At 41.8% G+C, this 20,461-nt stretch overlaps 2 protein-coding genes across 2 annotated transcripts; one reads left to right on the forward strand and one right to left on the reverse strand.

The window, feature by feature from the left end:
• Positions 1 to 404: 404 nt before the first annotated feature.
• Positions 405 to 8,119, forward strand: LOC143099425 (retinol dehydrogenase 11-like). The gene is made up of 7 exons (XM_076262422.1): positions 405 to 749; positions 1,111 to 1,251; positions 1,376 to 1,567; positions 1,848 to 2,009; positions 2,195 to 2,311; positions 4,242 to 4,446; positions 6,561 to 8,119. Exons 1-7 carry the CDS (start codon positions 674 to 676, stop codon positions 6,655 to 6,657), a joined length of 990 nt encoding a protein of 329 aa, XP_076118537.1. The 5' UTR covers positions 405 to 673; the 3' UTR covers positions 6,658 to 8,119.
• An 872-nt stretch (positions 8,120 to 8,991) lies between these two features.
• ankrd34c (ankyrin repeat domain 34C) lies at positions 8,992 to 10,584 on the reverse strand. The gene has a single exon (XM_076272621.1). It carries the CDS (start codon positions 10,582 to 10,584, stop codon positions 8,992 to 8,994), a length of 1,593 nt encoding a protein of 530 aa, XP_076128736.1.
• Between the last annotated feature and the right edge of the window lie 9,877 nt (positions 10,585 to 20,461).

Here is a 20,461-nt window from a genome sequence, read left to right on the forward strand (position 1 = left end):
ATGTCTATGTTTCTATAGGCCAACAAAAATATTTGGGGTAGTCTAATTGTTTTCCTCCCCCTTCTATAAAAAGAAAAAAGACATTTACCAATCTGAAGATTGGTCCAATGTGCACTCCACACTACATACTTTTTGGTGCCACTCCAAGGAGCACAAAATACTTTGCTTCCCTCTGCTGGCAAAATATATAGCTGCTCAGGGAATTGTTTTTTAAACTTCCGCTTTTCTTGGATTGAACGGAAATTGCATAGTTTATAACTTCAGGATATTCTGTTAAAAGTACTTACACATGTAATATTTTTTTTTTTAATTAAATGTCATATTTTACATTTATTGTATCTGAGCCAATCAATTTCGTTTTCAAAATGCGTCACACCCATCTTCCGCTGAGCACGTTTGGCAAGGTTGTTACATCACGGTCATGATAAGAGCGCGTTATCTTGACCGTCAGCGTGCGTAGACTGCGTTCAGTGTTTATTTATTATTTCACTGAACAAGGAGTGGGTGTGTACAAAATGAATGGGAGAACCGAATCGGTACGAACGCTAACAACGACAGTGACATGTGAGAATCGCTACACAACCTTAACTTTCCTGGTTAACCTCAGCCTCAAAAGACGCTAGTCTACAGGTCAAGTTACTTTTACACAAGCTAAAGTTCCGCATGCTACATTATGCAGAACTTTACCAGAGCAGTAAGGACCTTTGCTGTTAACCATTCAACTGGAATAGCAGTGGTTACACTCACAGGTAGGCCTAAATTAATCACAAACAAAGCATGCTTGATTCATTTTAAAACAAAGTTAAAAAAAACATATAGCCTAGCTCAGATTATCTGCTGTCCCATAATATCTGGGTCCTCTAAGCACCTTAGCTGTTACATTAACAACACTATGCTAGGCTAGTCTAAATGGACAAATCCTGTTTAGTATCTTCAAAACCTTATTACTTCCAAAACATGATCGTCTGCATCATCTGCAGTCTGCACCCAAAACATGATAGTCTGCATGATTATTGCATGCATGGTAATATTTCTTATATCAAACCATTAGCACCCAGCTTCTACAGTAAATCCCAAAGAGACGTGTTGATACTAACCAGTCTCTCATAGGGCTGGGACTGTATACTTTGCGCAGATGGATGGCAGGAGGGGTGTGCCGCAGCCCAGCCAGGCTGGATGGGAAGACTGTCCTCATCACAGGGGCCAACACAGGGATTGGAAAAGAGACTGCAGTTGACCTCGCAAGCAGAGGTGAAGGATCACTGTTGGCTCTCACATTTCCTTTGTATGCTCCTTGTGTATGTTACAAGTTATAGCATACATTATGATAGTTATGATACTCTTGAATCCCTAATTGCGTGCTGTCATCATATAGGGGCCCGTGTCATCTTGGCATGTAGGGACTTGGCCAAAGCCACGTTTGCTGCAGAAGATATCAAGGAGAGAAGTGGTAATGGCAATGTAGTGGTGAAAAAGTTGGATCTTGCATCATTGCAGTCAGTTCGAGATTTGGCCAAGGATGTGCTTAAGACCGAAGACAGACTGGATATCCTCATCAACAATGCAGGTACACTTTTACCACCAGGGCAGTGGTGGGCTCTTCATATTCTTTATGTAAGTAGAGAACCCTATTTACAAAATATTTGCCTTGCAAAATAACATTTTATTTTGTACTCTATTAAACACACATGATTGATCCATTATTCCAATGAATGTACCACACACATTTAAAGAAATAGTCATGTAAACCCATTTCTTTTGATTTGCTCACAGTTGATTTATGGCTCTGGCCATGTATGTTTAATGGTTTAAGGAGGTTCCGAGTTGAATTTAGCTTGTGCTCACAGGTGTCATGAGCTGTCCAAAATGGCAGACACAGGACGGCTTTGAGATGCAGTTTGGGGTCAACCACCTGGGCCACTTCCTTTTAACCAACTGCCTGTTAGACCTGCTGAAGAAATCCACACCGAGTCGCATCGTTAACGTCTCCAGTCTGGCGCATGAAAGAGGTTTGTGATCTGTCCTCAGACAATTTATTTGTTCATCATTGCCTGGTGGCTGACTGAAAAATGGTTCTAGCTGTTCTACTTTGCCTTTTATATTTGGATGTTTTTGTGGAAGTGTTCTTTTTAGGTGCTATATTGCATTGTTTTTTTGTTTTTTTAAACTTAACTTTTAAATCTCTTACCAACAGCTGAAATGTACTTTGATGACATTAATTTGGACAAAGACTACACTCCCCAGAAGGCATATAAGCAAAGTAAACTGGCCAATGTGTTGTTCTCTAGAGAGCTATCCAAGAAACTACAAGGTAAGCCACATCAGTTAATTATACAGAGGTTTTAGGTTAAAGTGTGTATTTTGTGTGTGTGCGTGTGCGTGTGTGTGTGTGTAGCAGGGTTAATGTTGTTTCCCTAAATTTCCCCACGGGAATGTAGGGATAAGTGGGTGTGGTGTAGGTGTGACGTGGATGCCACCACCCCAGGGGTCCCTTGTCTGATACCATGCAACAGGTATCTGGATGTGATAGCCTCTGTATGAGCAATAAGCTAATTCAGTAAGACCCAGTTTGAACGTCACGTCGTATTATTTCAACCTTTCTTTTAAAAACACGACGCAGAGTATATTTAGGGAGAGCAAAACACTCCCGTTACAAGTGTATATGTTTGTGTCTGAACTTCATACTGAGCAGGATTATTATTGCAACAATACATCAATGATCATCTGTACGGTAAAACTAACATGTCTAACGACAGTATATGTACTGGGTCATTCCACGTCAATTCAAACAGGGCCCACGCACTTAGGTCTCAAAAAATTTGGAAAAAATGACGAGGTGTACCTATGTTACCCAGGAGACACAATGTAAAATTACTTTTATGTAAGATCAATACTTTCCAAGATACAGCCAGTTTTACGGGGGGGAGGGGGGGTGTCGATTTTGTTTGGCCTCTTTTTTTTGTCAAAGTTCACAAGCCCATAGCACAAGAACTAAACCATGTAGGAGGCTCAAATTTTGCATGCTGGTACATACATAGGAATAGTATGTAGCAAATTTTTCCACGTTTGGTCTGGATGATCCTGCATGGTCATAGCTGTCCTTCAAAGATTTTATTTATATTTTTTTTCTTTATTCTCCATGATTTATAAACACCAATTTGACTTGTCTTATGCAAATCTTTCTTTTTTATTTTCCACCCTGAACATGGGAAACCACTAAGATCAATATGTTTTGTAGAGTAACGACAGGTGGCACTGAAATCACTGATTCACTGAAATTGAAAAGCATATCCTCACCCCTGCTTAGGTACTCTCAGGTGATCACATCAGAGCACAATTTGCCTTTGGTTATTTACTCTTTACATCAAAGCTATACAAAACATATTGATCTCAATGGTGCATTTTGTGTTGTTTTAAAAGTAAAATAGAAAGATTTGCACAAGACAAGTCAAATTGGTGTTTTTAGAAAGAAGGGATCATGGAGAATAAAGAAAAATATATAAACAATCTTGTATGTTGGGTATGTGTATGTGTGTTAGGGTGCTCTGAAAATGAGATCCAAAATGATTTTTCAGACTTGTGAGGTTTGCTGTTCTGACCCTGAAAGAATTTCTTTTCTGTTCATTGCTTTTTGTAAGTGTTTTCTACTTATCTCAATAAGGAAAATAAATTAAGAGCCTATGTTGAGTACAAATATGTCTTCTGAAGCCCTAAACAGAGACCTAAGTGAGTGGGCCCTGGTTGAATTGACTGGAATAACCCTACTTCAGCGATACAAACAGCTTGCCAAAAGGGTCTATTCCACCCATGTGGGAGGCCCTAACCTCCAGTGATAAATTGATAATGTACTCCCCATTCATGTGGCATAATGGTCACTGATGCACAGCATGTGGTTTGGCAGCACAAAATGACCTACAATTTGGTCACAGAAAAAAAAATCAGTCTCATTGACTTTTAATATACTGTATAGCTTTTAGACAAATGTATATGCTGTTGCATTAAATGCTGAAGACCACTCTTTCACATCAGCACAAAGGGTGGCATTTTTGTCTCCTCTATTTTGTGTCTGTTTGGTGTACAGTGTACCTCCATGTAGCTGTTCTTCTCTCAGGCACAAGGGCTCTCAAGGGCTCAACTCTCAAGCACAAAGGCTCTCAAGGGCTCTAGGTGACTTGGTCATCTTATGCCAGACATGGTTGATATTTCCCTGTTGTTGTGTTTTTGTTTATCCCCACCCACAGGCACTGGAGTGACTGTGTACAGTCTGCATCCGGGGATCATCCACACTGAGCTGGGCCGGCACTTCTGGCCCAAGCTGGCCCTGTGGAAGAGGATCCTGTACCAGCCCTTTTTGCTACTCATCAAGACTCCCAAAGAGGGAGCGCAGACTACCATCTACTGTGCTGTGGAGGAAAGTCTGGCCAACGAGAGTGGGCTCTACTACAGGTGACACATACAGTACAACTTAGTCCTTGGTATGATCTTCAGGTGTTAATTTGTTGGGAATTTGGGAACGTCATTACAGATGTTACAATATTAATTTGAGATGGACTGATATTTTGTCACCTTGAGGCTAGATTGCAAGAGTATAGAAAAGGACTTTCTAATACATATGTACATTATGTCAATACTAACACTATAAATCTATTAATCTATCTCACTAACAATATATATATATATATATATATATATATATATATATATATATATATATATATTATATTAGTGATGGGGACGAGACCGCCTATGCCGAGTCCGAGTCAAGACCGAGTCTTTGAAGGGTCGAGACCAAGTCGAGACCGAGTCTGTTGGTTTTCAAATACAGTCGAGTCCGAGTCAAGACCGAGTCTTTGAGGAAGCAAGTCCGAGTCGAGACTGAGTCCTTTAGGAGTCGAGACCGAGTCGAGACCAAGACCATAAAAAAATGTCAGTTAAAAAAAACTCATATTTAGTTGCAAAAAGGACACAGACAACATATCAAATGTTGAAAATGATAGATTTGACTATTTTGTGGAAAATATATGCTAATTTTGAATTTGATACCAGCAACATGTTTCAAAAAAAGTTGGGACGGGGTAATAAAATGCTGGAAAAGTTGTGTAATGATAAAGAAAACAAAACGAAGAATGTTTCACAACTAATTAGGGTAAGTGGCAACACGATTGGGTATGAAAAAGAGCATCCCAGAGAGGCAGGGACTGTTAGAAGTAAAGATGTAGGGGTATTCATCACTATGTGTAAACCTGTGTGCACAAATGATGAAATTATATCATTTTAATGCTTCTTAACATGAAATTGTGAAGTATTTGGGGAGTTAATCATCTACAGGACATAATATTATTAAAACATTCAGAGAATCCAGAGAAATCTTTGCAAACAAGGGAAAGAGCTGAAAAACACATTGGATGGCCGTGGTCTTTTGGACCTCAGATGGCACTGCCTCAATACCAGACCTGTTAACAGACCTATCATTGTATGGGCTCAGGAAAATCTCTGATAACCGTTGTCTATGTGCGCAGTTTAATATCAATTCAAAAACTGCAGCCAACATTGTAACAGCTAAAATTGTATTGAGACATTATACAGAAAATACCACCCTCTTATCTGGGCCTGAGCTTGTTTAAAATGGACTGAGGTAACATGGAAAAAGGTCCTGTGGTTAGACCAATCAAAGTTTGCCATTCTTTTTGGAATTCAAGGACTCATCTGGGCCAAAGAGGAGAGGGCCTATCCAAGTATTCAACCTATCCAACTTGTTTTAGTGTTTACTCCGAAACCCAACATCTATGACGGTGTGGAGGAGCATTAGTGCCAACAGCATGGGCATCTTGCACATTTGGCACAGCACAATCAATTCTGAATGATGTATACAGGTTTTGAGCAACATATACTGCCATCCAGGCAATGTCTTTTCCAGAGACGACCTTGAATATTTCTGGAAAACAATGCCAAAATGAATTCTGCATATATTTAAATAGTATTTCTCCATAGAGGAAGAGTCCAGGTGCTAAGATGGCCTGTCTGCAGTCCTGATTTGTCAAATTAGGTGCATGATGAAATGAAAAGCATGACTAAGAATACCCCATACTGTTGAGCAACTGAAATCCTATATTGTGGAGTAATGGGACAACATTTCATTATCAAAACTGTAGCAAATGGTCTCCTGAGTTCCTAAACATTTACAGAATTGTGTTAAATGAAGAGGTGAAGCAGCACAGTGGTAAACATGCTCCCGTCCCAACTTTTTTTGAAACATGTTACTGGCATCAAATTCAAAATTAACATATACTTTCCATGAAATAGTCCACATTTTCATTTTCAACATTTGATATGTTGTCTATGTCCTTTATGCTGCTAAATATGGGTTTACGAGACTTGTATATTATGACATTCTGTTTTTATTTGCATTTTACACAACGTCCCAACTTTTTCTGTTTTGGCGTTGTGTGTGTGTATATATATATATATATTGAATATATACAGTAGATATAGATAGATACTGATTACAGTTTGATCACATCTTTGTCTCTCAACCCTCCCAATCACCCATCCCCCTCCAGTGACTGTGAGCGAAAACCTGTAGCACCCCAAGGACAGGATGACGAGGCTGCCAGGCAACTCTGGGACATGAGTGCCTCCATGGTTGGACTTTCCTAATGCGTGGAGCACGGCGACCCTTGGGGGTTGGTTTTTAACCTTTTTCACCCAGTCTGGTCTTTACAATCAGTCTCTAGGTTGACTCACCCTTGGTCAAAAGTATGGTGGACAAAAGTATCCAGTAATCATCTTAATTTGTGACATAGCCAAGAATAGAGTAGTAATGTTACAGACATTTATTCAAAATATACAGGCTACTACATACAAAAATACTATGTATCATATGGTGTAAACATGAGTCAAACAACCAGTTGAATGTCTCACAGTTGAGTCGTGTGGAAGCCGTGTGATAATTTCACATTTTCTCTGGGATATCAATGTGTGATTTACTATCCTTCTAAGATCATGTCAGGTAGTTTCTAAGCATGTTAAGTATTCAAATCACAAATCACATTACTTCTTTTTTTTTGGAAAGAACAAGCACATCATTTCTTGTTAATTTTAGAACTTTCTTATGCACTAGGATCTATAGAACACAATATTGTTAGCTATCTCCATATTTAGATTTAGAATGACCGTCAGTTAATAAATGCCAAAAACCCTATGACTATTTCATCCTCTTTGAAATATGAACCAATCAGGTATTTTGAATATTTGTTAATGTGAGACATTAAAGTGCTATCATTTTTTTTAATTAAGGCATGCCTTTCATATTGATGCTGTCTGTATTTAAGATCAAATGGCTTCGCTGAACTTTGTCAGCAGAATATCTGCATCCTGCTCAGTATGACAAATTCTTAGGCTGTGCGTTTAAAGACCAATATCAGAATACATTTGTGTTTTGGACTCTTACAGTATGTACCATGTAAGACAAAAGATATTTATTCAAACTGTTTGAACAAGTTAGCCAGCTAACCTTCAAACCATGTGCTTGATATGTTGATGTAGAGTCAACAGCTAAAGCCGACAATTCTGTTGGCAAATTTAACACAAATATGCAGTATGTGTTTAGGGACTCCTCTTCATGATACACAAGCTGTATGCTTTTAATTGCAAACTACAGTGAACCATTTTAAACCTGTTAAAAACAATAACAAAGACCTGAAGGCACTAATTTACTAATTTGCTACAAACATTCAACCTTTTACTCAACACAAGAGCTCCATCTAGGACGAGAAAAGGTTCATCTATCAGATTCAAAACCCTGTATGACCAGGCAAAACCTTATTGGTGGTTTCTTATTCAGGCTTCATGATTGCAATAGCATAGTGACTATAACTAGCGAGTAGTTCAACACTATCAGATTTTTTTTTTGTCAGAGGTCATTTCATTTTGTTAGGATTTGTACTTTCCTATGTCAATATGCACATTAAAAAAGACAATGGTGACATATCCTGGCAAGATCTTATAACACTGGACAGCTAATTATTTTCACATACTTAATGACAACTTCATTTGCTTCTTGGTCTCACCAGAAAATCATCTTGTATATATCTAATGTATTAATAAATGGTGTTACATATTTGAGAATTATTTTTATTATTTTCTTTTTTTATAATCTCTTTTTTTCTTTGGTTCAGCCTAACACTACTAGTCATTAGATTAAATACTAAAATCTTCTTCTGTCATATCTCCAGACAGTGAAGCTCAGTAGGTCTGTATGTGACATTATTCTATGTACAGTCAAAGCGTTTTGCCATTTGTGCTATGGCTATCTACTTTGAATTAGTATTCAGTAGGTTGGATAGGGTGACTTCAGTGTAGTAGGCACATAAAACATGGTTACTTTAGACTATAGTCAGTAGATAACACATATCTGTATCAATCACATTAAAGCACATTAAATTCCAATTTAGACTGATAGCTACAAGTGGCAAGAGTATACTGTAATCTCTCGAACACATAACCCCAGTTTGACAATCGATGGATGTGCATGAATAGGATGCAACTAAGCAAAGAACATTTCATTTAGGTCTGTGAGTGAACATACCCAGCAGCTTTCCTTTGAGTTCCTCGGTGCAGGTGCCTGAAGCTCTGCTCAGCTCTACCCTACATAGCTGTGGACTGTGGAGCAGTTCTGAGCCTGATCTGGGTTAGATGTGCTTAAGTGTCTGACAGATTAGGGCCAGGTCCTGTCCAGAGCCAGCCAGCCGCTACGTGAAACAGCACTTATTCTCTGTTTTTTCTTTTTTTTTTTCCTTCTTTTTTTGGTTCAGTACAGACTGGCCTCAGGGAGCTGAGGAAACATGATCTCAAAACTCAACCTTGTTTTCGCAGGATGTGCTGGTTTCCATGTAACTCTTAACATCTGTCAAGACTGTCAAAGGCTTGGAGAGAGAGAAATAGAGAGAGAGAGAGAGAGAGATAGATGGAGACAAGAGGGGTAAGTTGGTCCTACTGGGTCAGCTCCTCAAAGTCGTAGAGTTGTTTCATCTGCTCCACTTGCATAGAGTGCCTCCTCACCAGCTTCTTCTTGCTCTTGAGGTTGCCTCTCTTTGGTGAGCTCGGCGCCACCGGGGCTATCGACCGAATCCCCGTGGCGAGGGGCGATGAGGGCTTGCTGCAGGCACCGATGTCGGGGATAGGGGGGTTGGGGTTGACGTTGAGGGGCGGTAGGTATCCCGGGCGGGTGTGGGAAATGTAGTCCAGCAGCAGGGTGCCCGAGCCGCGCCGCTCCAGCAGGCCTGGCGCTCGGCGGCGTGCCGTGCAAGGGGACGACGTGCTGGCGTTGCTGTCCAGGGACTCGCGCGAGCTGGTCAGCATGGCCAGCGGCGAAGTGTTGAGCTTCCGCCGCTCCAGCGGCACCTTGGCCGAGTCGAGCATTCCCGAGTCGGCGTAGAGCTGGGAGTCCGAGTCGTAGTGGTCGTTGCCCAGCCGCCTCCGGTACACAGTGTCCCTGAGGCTGGCCGAAGCGCTTGGGCCAGTGCCCTCGGACCTTTCCTGTTCGATGGGGATGGTGCTGCGGCGAGCCAGGGGCTGGTGCTGGGCCAGGGATCTGTCATAGGACACCTTGGAGGAGGTGGACAGTGGAGAAGCCGGGGAGGTGGGGGAGATTTTGGACGGCTGCTCGCCAACAGCAGGGAACGTGATCTCCTTGCCGTCCACGCTGTTGTTCCGCGACAGGGGGGCTCGTCTGGAGACGGCCAGCCCGTTGATGCCCGAGACGACCTCCTCGTCGGAGCTGGCTCTCTTGCTCTCCTCCTGGGCGGCAGCCAGCACGGAGGGGGCGATCAGGCCCCATGGCTCGGACTGGAGGCGCTTCAGCTGCGGGAGGCGCGCGCGTTTGGTGTTCGCCGGCTTGCGGGGCGGGGAGGGTGGGCCGTTGGGGGGCTTGGCGCTGGATTTCCACTGGGACTGGAAAGGAAAAACCATATTGAGCTCTTCGTCTTTGCTTGGCGAAGACAAAGGGTTCAGCTCAATGTCGGAGGGGGAGGCACATAGCGTCGGCGATGACCTCTCATCCAGTTCTGGGGAAGGGGGCACATTTAAGTATTGCTTTGTGGTTTTGGTCCCAGATGGAGACTTGTCTGTCGTGATGATGATTACCTCCTTCCCCTTGGCTTTGCATGCATCCAACAGCACTTTGAGAGTCTCTTTGTCATCCGCGTTGATGGCATAGACCAGTGCTGAGGCTCCGCCACGATCCTCCAGGCTTGGATCAGCCCCGTTGGTCAGCAAGAGCGACACCACCTCGTGGCCCGCCCTGTGGCTGCACGCATGCATCAGCGCCGACTTGCCCGTCTTGTCCTGAATGTTGGGGTCGGCTTTGTTGTCGAGCAAATACTTGACCAGCTTGGCTTTGCTGACACTCTGCGCGTCGGAGTGCTTGGACATGCAGGCCACCATAAGCGGAGTCTCGCCACGGTCGTTGCTCTCGTTGATGTAGGCGCCTCCGTCCAGCAGGAGACGGGTGAGCCGCAGGCGCCTCAGCCATACTGCCTTCAGCAGTGAGTTGCCATCCGTCCGCAGCTCCAACATGTCGTCCATCACCCAGACTGCCCGCCGAGATCACGCTCAGTCCTGCAATGCAACAACAACCTGCTGCTACTGATACACAGCACTCTCGACCACTGACTCATTGTCTCACTGAATCACAGGCTTTGACCTAGCACAGAGGAGAGGAACATTTTAGCATAGACAGATATCCCAGATATAATGATTTCCTTTTCTCTCCCAGGCTGATTTTATTATGTGATATTAATAGCATGAGAGATGTTTTCTCAAAGAATCAAGTACTGACTTTGTACGTCCACCAGGTGGCAATGTATATGCAGCGCACGCATTTCACCAGCTGCATCCATGATCAGGATATCAGGTTAGACAGGTATGAACCGAACTTTAATTTCAGTGTTCATTAAAAGTTAAAAGAACTGTGAAAACGAAGAACTAGAATCACAGTCTAATCAACATAAAAATGTACATCGTGTCGTTTCTACTCATTGACTGTTAATAAGCATGTGAGACGTCTCCAGACACGTTCTCTAGTGAGAGCCATCACGTGCTAATGTTAAGCTGTGATATCTGCACTGTGCAGATGTATTGATTCACAGTTGAGACCAGACGTAGTGATCCTAAAATATTGATGTAATATGACATGTTGCGGATCTAATTGTTCTGCAGAATGTTACCTGTTGTTCTGCAGGATGTTACTTTGAGTGATGTTTTTCTAATAATGAAAAGATGCGGTAGAGCAGAAAGACCATTTATGTTAAGTTAAAATGTGTATGAGCTCTAGCAATGCCCCTCTCCAAGGTGCTTATCCCTCATCTGATGCACGTTTGGAGAGACCCAAACCTGCGCTCTCTGGTGCGTTACTTGAATAGGCTACACTTATAGTGTTCAACAACCAACAGTATTCATTATTCTATCTCGAAAAATATGTTTCTGATGTATTTCTAGTGTCTTTCAAAACAAGTGTGCGTTATATTGATTTATTAAAGTTGGAAAGGTAGGCTACTGCGATCTTCTCGAATATCGCAGACATCCACACAATTATGGATTAGGTTTTTCATGAAAGAATGAACACAACTATTGTCGGCAATGTTCTTCGATCACAGAAGATTCAGACAACGTAAATCTTAACCTGTTAAACATATACAACGCGAATCTTAACATGTTAAATTGCACAAGTGACTCAAAAACGTCTTACCTGTTTTGAAAACGGATATATCATTTTTTGAATGTCCATGTTTAATTTTAAACGCTGTTTAAAATAGTTCACAAAATGTTAAAGAAATATTTCCGGATGGTGCGCCGTAGATCTAAAGAACATTCCCTTTATAGTTCAAAACAGGTCTATCGCTGTGCTATTTTAGAGCACCATGGCGCACTAGCACCTTCGCTTTTGTTATGGAAACGTAGCAGATGAGCCCAATAGCTGCATTCCTCGCTGCGCACACAAGAACCACAACCCCAAGACGTTTGGGTTATAAATAACTTCTCTCTTTTTTTTTTTTGCTTGGTGAATGAAACGTGCATTTCGTTGACGTCAGAACCTACCAAAATAAACGGTGTCTGGTGAGAATCTATGTAGCCGAATATCTATTTTTGATAGAAAAACAAACAAAAACAGTTTCACCATAAGAAATTTTAAGAAGTTTTAACAGTCTGTTCATTCGTTGGAAGATACATTATTTTATGGCAGAGAGACATGGCTTAGAATAAATACTTTGTCAATTAGCATCACATTTGGTATACTGTTTTGCAGACATTGTGGTTGTTATAGAATTGGCTTTAATTATGAATGATGGTTGTTATTATAACTAGGGATATGCACTTAACAAGCACAAATTAAGTACATGAAACCACATACTTTAACAGCCATAATCTTTTGAGCTGTTTATTATTTCCAAGAAAGATGGCAGTTAAAAAATACCTCACTGTCTCATGCCTTCTGTCGGGTAACTTAACTTTGACTAGTATGACCAATTATGACTGGATAATCTATTATGAGCTGATATACAGTGCAGTTTGATATTTTCCCAACATGTACAAGTTAAGACATACTTACGGTCCTCTAGATCTGACCTTCAATGATGCCAAATGAGAGTCAAATAACGTAGCTATGACTGAGTTTTTCAGTATTTGTGTGTTAATTCAGATAACTACACCAAAAACCAATCTCTGTTCCTCATTTCAACATTCCCATCATGCACTTTACAATAGCATCCATAAGACACTTATTGCCATAGAGAGCAATACAAGCCAAGGGTCCATACAACTCTCCTTGTGCATGAGTGTGTAAATTCTAAAATCTCTGACATTTATAGTGCATACCGTCCAAGGAATTTGATTTGTGAGCATATGACGTGTGTACCGCATAATTAAGTGGCCAAAAATTGTTGAGCTGCTATTACCACCATACAGCCTAATAGGGACAGGTCTATTTTTAGGTTGCTATGAGACAGCAGAGTAGCATATTCTGATTGGAGCTATGGAGTTCCTAGCTCTCGAAGGAGCAGGTAGCTTGAAAAATAGCACCCGGTTTTATGAAATGGCATTTCATAATCAAAGCATGTTGACACATCTTTGTAATATGTTACATTGTTACATGTGCATTACAGTCCGTTCATATTCTGTTAGAGCAAAGCTAATTTATAACATTGTTTTAAATACCTAAAAAATCTCATTAACACCTAGCCTATAAAGTTTCATTCACACAGAATGTTCAGTAGCACAGTTTCCCAGTAAAGGTCTTCAAGTCATATGTGCGATTTTGAGAAATATGTTCTGTTTTAACCACACAAAAAAAAACATATTTGAAAAGCGTTTATCGCCACAAATAAAACAGTGTGGCCCATAATCGCCATGAAATGACCTATTTCGCTGGTGCTGTTTGAATTCAGTGGGTTCTGCTACACTTGGCTTGCTTTACTGGAAATGATTGTGTTTCCCACTAGAAGGAACATAGCTATTTATCTATTTATTGGGTAATCTAGGCACAGGGGGAAGGTAGTTATGAGACCACAGGGAATCACCATGGGTTGTGTTTGTGTTCGCTTCGCTCTCTAATAAAGGATCCCTCCCTTTGTGAATATCACAAGACTCTTAAGACATGTCTCTCCCGGGTTCGGCCCTGATTTGGCAGATCACGTTAGATCTGGGCCAGGTCTGTTTCTGAGTCCCCTGTCTAGCACATGAGACTTCCTCAGACACTTCCTCAGAGGTACTAGTTAGGGGTACAGAAAGGGATGTAGCAGAATCAAGTCCTCTTGAAGACTGCAGAAAATGATTAGGAAAAATTATGATAATGATGCTCAAGAATAAAATAAAGTAAGTTGCATCGCAGGCCTTTTGTCTTGTGTTGTCAAGCAACCAGACTCCGGGTGGGTGGTGGTGTTTAGGAGGTAGCATGGAATTCTTTTGCTGCCATTTTGTGTTTATTTATGGATTTATTTTCTTATTTGCTCATATGTTCCTTCTCTATTGGATGCCTTTTTGCAATGATCTGTTCCTCACACTATCAGATGACCTAAGGGTAACAGCTGCTTTCTTTTCTTTCTTGTTTTTATTTTATTTTTTATTTTTTTACTGGAGATGATTGCACCAAATGGTCTCATTTTACTCAGAGTAGTGAAGATATTGTAGGTGCTATAGTGTGGGAATTGGGGTGGGAGGGGGCTAGTGTCCCATTCTGCTGTATTCTAGTTTGGGTGTGTGAGTGGAGGGACTTGTATCTGCACCACCGCTTGGGGATGGGGCCGGTATGCTTACGTCGAGGGAATACGAAAGAGAGGAGCAGAGAGCATCGCCTTGCGCTCAAGCCCGCTTGATTAGACGTCTTCATTAATGTACCGAAGGACGTCAGCACTCTCTCCGCCTGATCTTTGGCCCACAGCTGCTGTCGTCGGCAACATATTAGAAGGAAAATAAATAATTAAAGAGCAGTGAAACAGCTCACTCACCTCTTGGGAGCAGAAATCTTACATCGCACCTGATGCACTGCCGCTGTCTAAATATAACCTTTCCTCACTCTCTCTCTCTTTCTTTCTCTCTCTCTCTCTCTCTCTCTCTCACACACACACACACACACACACACACACACACACACACACACACACACACACACACACATTCTTTTTCTATCTTCTGACACTTTGCAATTGTACCTGGAAATCTAAAAAAGCACAGCATCTATATCTGGAATATAACTCCTAAAGTAAAGTGGCAGAGCTGCGACACTAAAAGAGATCTGATTTATTTTCCACCTTATTTCCTGCATACTTTCTACCCTTGAGGCCACTATCATTAAATCCCCACGATGTGAAATGTAGTTTTGAAAATGCTCTTTCTTTTCAAATGGCTTGCACAAAAAAGCTGTGGTATTTTGTGTTCTCTTTCAGTAATGACAACAACTCATTTTAGCTGTGAAAAGATGCTCTGTATTGCATTTTATATGTACAGCTTCAGCAGTCTCTGTGCACTATATATGAAAAGTCTTAAGATAGAGAGGAAGGAAGAATAATTTAAAAATAGCATCCCTATTCTTCACTGCTAGTCTCCTGAATGTACGGTTTGACAGAATAATGTGTCCTCTACTCTAAACGAGAAGATTTTTTTAAAAGTACTGCAGTAGAAGAATATACTGCCACCTGTTAATGCACACAGAAAATGGAAGGCCATCTAACTGGGTTGTTTTTGACGGACCGCATTGCTCTGCCCTACACCCTAAAACCAATGGGTACTAGCACCACTTACTAGCATGTCTCTTAAGGCATTTGGAGGTAGGTTTACTAAACGTACATACCGTGCATCTATCGAACCAGGCCACCATTATACTCAGCCCCTAAACCTCACTCCCATCCAAGTCACTGCACTAATGTAACAGACTTAAACCCACAATTTACAGCACCTTGGATTGACCAGCAGGCATGCTAGCAAGGGAGCTAAAACCGGGAGCGTGCCAATGTTCCCACAGCCCTATGTTCCCAGACCCTAACCCTAACCTAGAAATGTGGGAACATTGGGCTGACCCCTAAAACCCATGGGTGCTAGCACCTCCTTCTAGCAATATTGCGTTTTTTTGTTCCCATACATGGAGTTAGCTTCTTTTTTTTAATTACGAAAATAGACACTCTAACACACCTTATGTGCGATTTTGGGAACTCTATGATGAATAAAACTGAAATAGATGACGATTGAAAACGCACAATCTGGACATTTTATCAACTCGGCTTTTGATGGTTGCCGCTTTTGGTCGAATCAGTGACGCATGCCAGGTCAAAACCAGGCCATTTATTTTCGTGGGACAACACTTTACAGGCAACACTACATATTTCATAAAAGACACTATATCTCCATTTCTAGTAAAAAAATGGATTTTAATGAAAACTAGCCACTGTTTAGCAGGAACAGAGGCATGTAGAAATAAACGGTTTGACCCACTGAGAGCTTAAAGTCTCACCTTTCAAACTGTGTCCATAGCTATAACATAGGATACGCTGTAGCTCTACAAAAATCGTCAACAATGATCTAGATTGCTGGCACACCAAAGCTTCCGAAAACAGTGCGGCATTCAAAGTGTTAAGGGGTCGGGAGGGAACTTATTGCTTATTACTTATTGTACTCACTGCGCAGCTATACCAGCTGGCTACTATTACTCCTACATGGTCTTGTAATTATAATGACAACCTCTGTGTTTTAATGCCACATTAGGGTACATTTTACATTAATTGTGGAAGATATTTGGACAATCTGAACACTACTTTCAGTCCCTATTTACAGTGGATAGTGCATAACCTGGGTAGCCTACAGTCCACACACCAGGCTTCACATCAGGGTTTGGTTCACTCCTTCTAAAACCTTCACTCCAATTTTCAACTAGGTCCTGCAGTCTTTTGTCTGTCTGGCTGATTGTTTACCCTGTGTGTTTTGTAATCCCCAACTTCTAGCTTCCCTTTTATTGTTTACTCAACAGCTTTGCCCAGCTTGTACTCAAGAATGGCTGTTGGAGGAATTATCTTATAATCGAATGGGGAATTGCTTCAAAACCTACTTCTAAATGTTGAAAAATATATCATTTTCATTATAAAATATGGTATTGGTTAAAGTAATCAAAATATAGAATCTAAGAAATAATCTAACCCTTCTTCACATACACTGCAGTGACAATTGCCAATGCCTCTCACACATGTGCCCCTATAGACAGCCAAGTTTTGAGCACACCTGGGCCAGATCAGGCTCCGATCCGGTTCAGATCTGTTGCAGTAAGCTCTTGTCTGGAAGGGATCATGAAGCCTCAGTCAAGACAGACAAAGCAAACGAAATGTCGCTAATCCACTGAAAACCATAACCAGAGGGAATACTTGTGGCTTCCTCCATAACAGATTGCAAGGCAAAAAAAGAGAGGGAGCAGGGAGGAGTATGGATTAAGCTTTGCTGACATTAGCCACATTGTGTTGTTTTCCTGAAATTTCATCTATGTCGGTTATAGACGGCTCTACCCAGCCTCTTTTCTCAACCCTTAATCATTGTAATCATGTTCGTAAACTCTATGGGTCTATGTGTGCGGTCCACCTTCATCCCCCTCCCCCTTGGTGTCACAGGCTGACAGTGGCTTGCGTGTTTTGGGAGCCGTTTGTCTCTTTAAAAAGCAAGCCTGACATTCTCCTGGCATTTGGTGTCTTGGTGATTGTATCAGCTGAAAGTGTGGGCTGTGACAGCAATGAACTGGCGCGAACCTTCCTGCTGCTTGGTGCTGCTGCCGCAACCAGAGATGCCTCCCCCCTCCTCTCTCTCTCTGTCTCTGTGTCTCTCTCTCCCTCTCTTTATTTCTCTGCCTTCTCTTTTTCTACACTGTGACTCTGTCTGTGGTCAATATTACTAATCCATAAACCCATTAGACATCCAGATATAAATAAATACGTGAGGGGCTTCCCCCACGTCCGTGGATGTGGTTCGATAGCAGTGTGGCCTTTTTGCGGTGATTTGAATCCGTCTACCACCCCCCTTGTGTTTCTGTGAGGTGTCCAGTATTCATACACCTCAAAGGGCCTGGGGTTGCTTCAGATCTCATTTTCGCACATTGATGACACTTGCCCTGTCCTTGGATGCTCTAATTGTGCGCAGGAGAGCTTTCATAATGCAGTCGGGCAATCTTGTGACATATATGCGTGACGGCGGTATCCGAGGAGATTGGAGAATATCTAATAAGGAGTTTGTTGCTCATTTTGCAGAGAGGGTACTTTGATGTCTTTGGTGTTGAGCTTCCACATTCACATCAGTTTCTCCCCAGCACTGATGAAGCGAGACTGAAGGCGTAGACATTAGTCGCTTGTTAACGGAAATGATTTAGCTGAAACATAACAGAACATTTAGGGATATAACATAGGGTTGCCTTCCTATAATGGCAGATACTGCACTGCATTTACTGCATTTTACTGCATTGCACTTGCATTTTCCTGGGTAGGAGGCTGCTGTCCTTTTACATAACAGGATGCAGTGGCCTGTCAAGGGTCAGATGCAGCCCTTCATAACCACTTACTGATGCTTCACAGACTCTTGCTGTAGCCAAGCATTAATTTGTAGCGCATATAATCATTTCACTTCATGTAATCAGATCATCCATCTGCCTAATGACTGGTTGAAATTAATTGGGTGATATTTGTTATTATACGCAGACCCTCGACCACACAGTCTCCATGTCTGCACCGAGCGTCCTACCGAAAGGGAGTCAAATGGTGGAATCATCATCATCAACCGTTTTTTATTCAGGGAGAAATTGACTGAGCATCAAGCTCTTTTACAGCAATGCCCTGAGTTACAAAACAACAACAATAATCAAAACAACAAAACAAGATAAATAAAAGATACAAAAGGCAAATAAAAATAATAATAATAATAATAATAATAACCAAAACCAAATAAAAATAATAATAATAAATAGAAAGAAAAGAAGGGGAATGTATAAATAATAATAATGATATAAAAGGTCTAAAATATCAGTCAAAGCATGAACATTGTGCAACAGCCATATCGTCAATCATATCCTTGAATTGGTCTAGTGACACAAACCTCTAATTTCAATAACTCTTGCAATTTGTGACTGGAATACTACTCGGTAATACCACTGATGGTGACATTTACTGACACAGGCAATTATTTATTGTGAAAAGCTCAATTCAAAACAGACAAAAAATAGAGGACCTTTAGTAGTATTGATTGTGAGACTCTCTGATGTAAGCTGGGCATAATATTCAAAAATCACAAAATCACATGTCTTGCATTTCCTCTTTACTTTCACTTAATTTCACTTCACTTTACTGAGAATCCTTACACAAAATGGCAGATATGTTTGTTGTCTTTTGTAAAAACTTGAAATTATGTCTGGTTAGATATTCCTTTGCTTTTCATATTGCACTGCTGCTGAGCAAGCTTGCCATCATAGAATTAGCCTTGCGAGCAGTTGTGTGATAACATGCATACAGTATATGTGCATGGAAGTGTTCTTCATTCTTTGTGTGTCTGTGTGTGTGTGTGTGTGTGTGTGTGTATGTATGTGAGTGCATGCGATATTTGTTTGGGAGGGAAACCATTTGTGCGTCTGCATGTATGTGTGAGAAAGAGGAGAGAGAGTGTGAGTGCGTGTTTGCGCATCTCAGTGTGTCTGTGCACTGGCATGTATCCTTGACAGCTAGTTAGAGAGCATCACACTGCCTGTGGTTTACACCCCTATGACCGTGACGTCTTAGACACCACAAGACCAGCACTGACTAAAATACACTTGCTTTATGACTGGAGTGGGAAAGGGAGTGTTATTTTTTCTCCTCCGCCAGCCCTTGCACGTGACGTCAGGCGGTTACGAGCTCAGCATCCCCCCACAACGCTCTCACCGCTCGTCGGCGCTAAATTGTTTTAATCAAGACCGCGGCGCGTCCCCGCAGACCCAGCGCTCGCAGGGGTGATGAAAACAAGCAATTAAATCGATACCTCTCAAAAAGTACGGCACCGCCTCAGTCGTCTGCCGTTTCCACCTGATCATCATCATCATCACTCACACATACATCCACACATGCACACCCACACACGCACGTGCTGGCACTCAGCCAACCAGCCAGCCAGCCACACACGACTCATTCCTCAGCAATCCTCCGCTGAGGTGTTTGAGTGGGTTGTTTGCGGTGGGCAGGTTCAGGATGACGAGGAGCTGCTGCTGGATGTGCGGCGCGTGGTGCGGGTCCTCAGGCGTGTGGGAGTCCGTGGGAGTTCGGCCTGAGTGCTGGAATAGAGGACCACCGGCGGCAGCTGTGCCAAATCGGCTGTATGCGGAGGGGAGCAAGGCGCAGGCAGGTAGAGGTGGAGAATGGAAACTCTGTAATTATGGCTTGCTCGCCGTAAGACAAGGACCGTGGCCATTAAACGAGCTGAGCAGCAAGGCTGTCTCAGAAAGGAATCCCCCTCTCACACCATCACTGGTCACATGGCACATACGCACATACATGCACTCTAAAATCAAATGTGTTAGAAATAACACAAACTGTGTTGTCCCTATCTGGACATAGAGAGTTGTGTTATTTTCAACACATTTGTTTTAAGAGTGTGCATACATACGTATTGACACACACACACACGCGCGCGCGCGCGCTACCAACTCTGTGTCAATTGTGTGTCTGTAGACAATGCGTTTAAACTGTTTTCCCTCTCCTCTCTGATGTTTACTATATCTATCAAATTTTTTGTGAGTTCACTGTCAGAATGAATTATTTATTCATTCCTTTTTTTATCATTGTTTTCCTTGTGCTTGTCATTGCCTGATATTTTATACACTCTACTCTCTGAATAATTTGGCCTGTTTTTTTACCCTAATCATGGTCATGGAAATTATATTGGGACAAGAATCCGCATCCCCCAGGAAGTATGGCGATAA

This window comes from Alosa pseudoharengus, unplaced genomic scaffold, assembly GCF_046254945.1.
Source record: "Alosa pseudoharengus isolate Yale_2024_CS ecotype anadromous, Long Island Sound unplaced genomic scaffold, YU_APseudo_1.1 YU_APseudo_1.1_scf_10, whole genome shotgun sequence".
Taxonomy (NCBI): Eukaryota; Metazoa; Chordata; class Actinopteri; order Clupeiformes; family Clupeidae; genus Alosa; species Alosa pseudoharengus.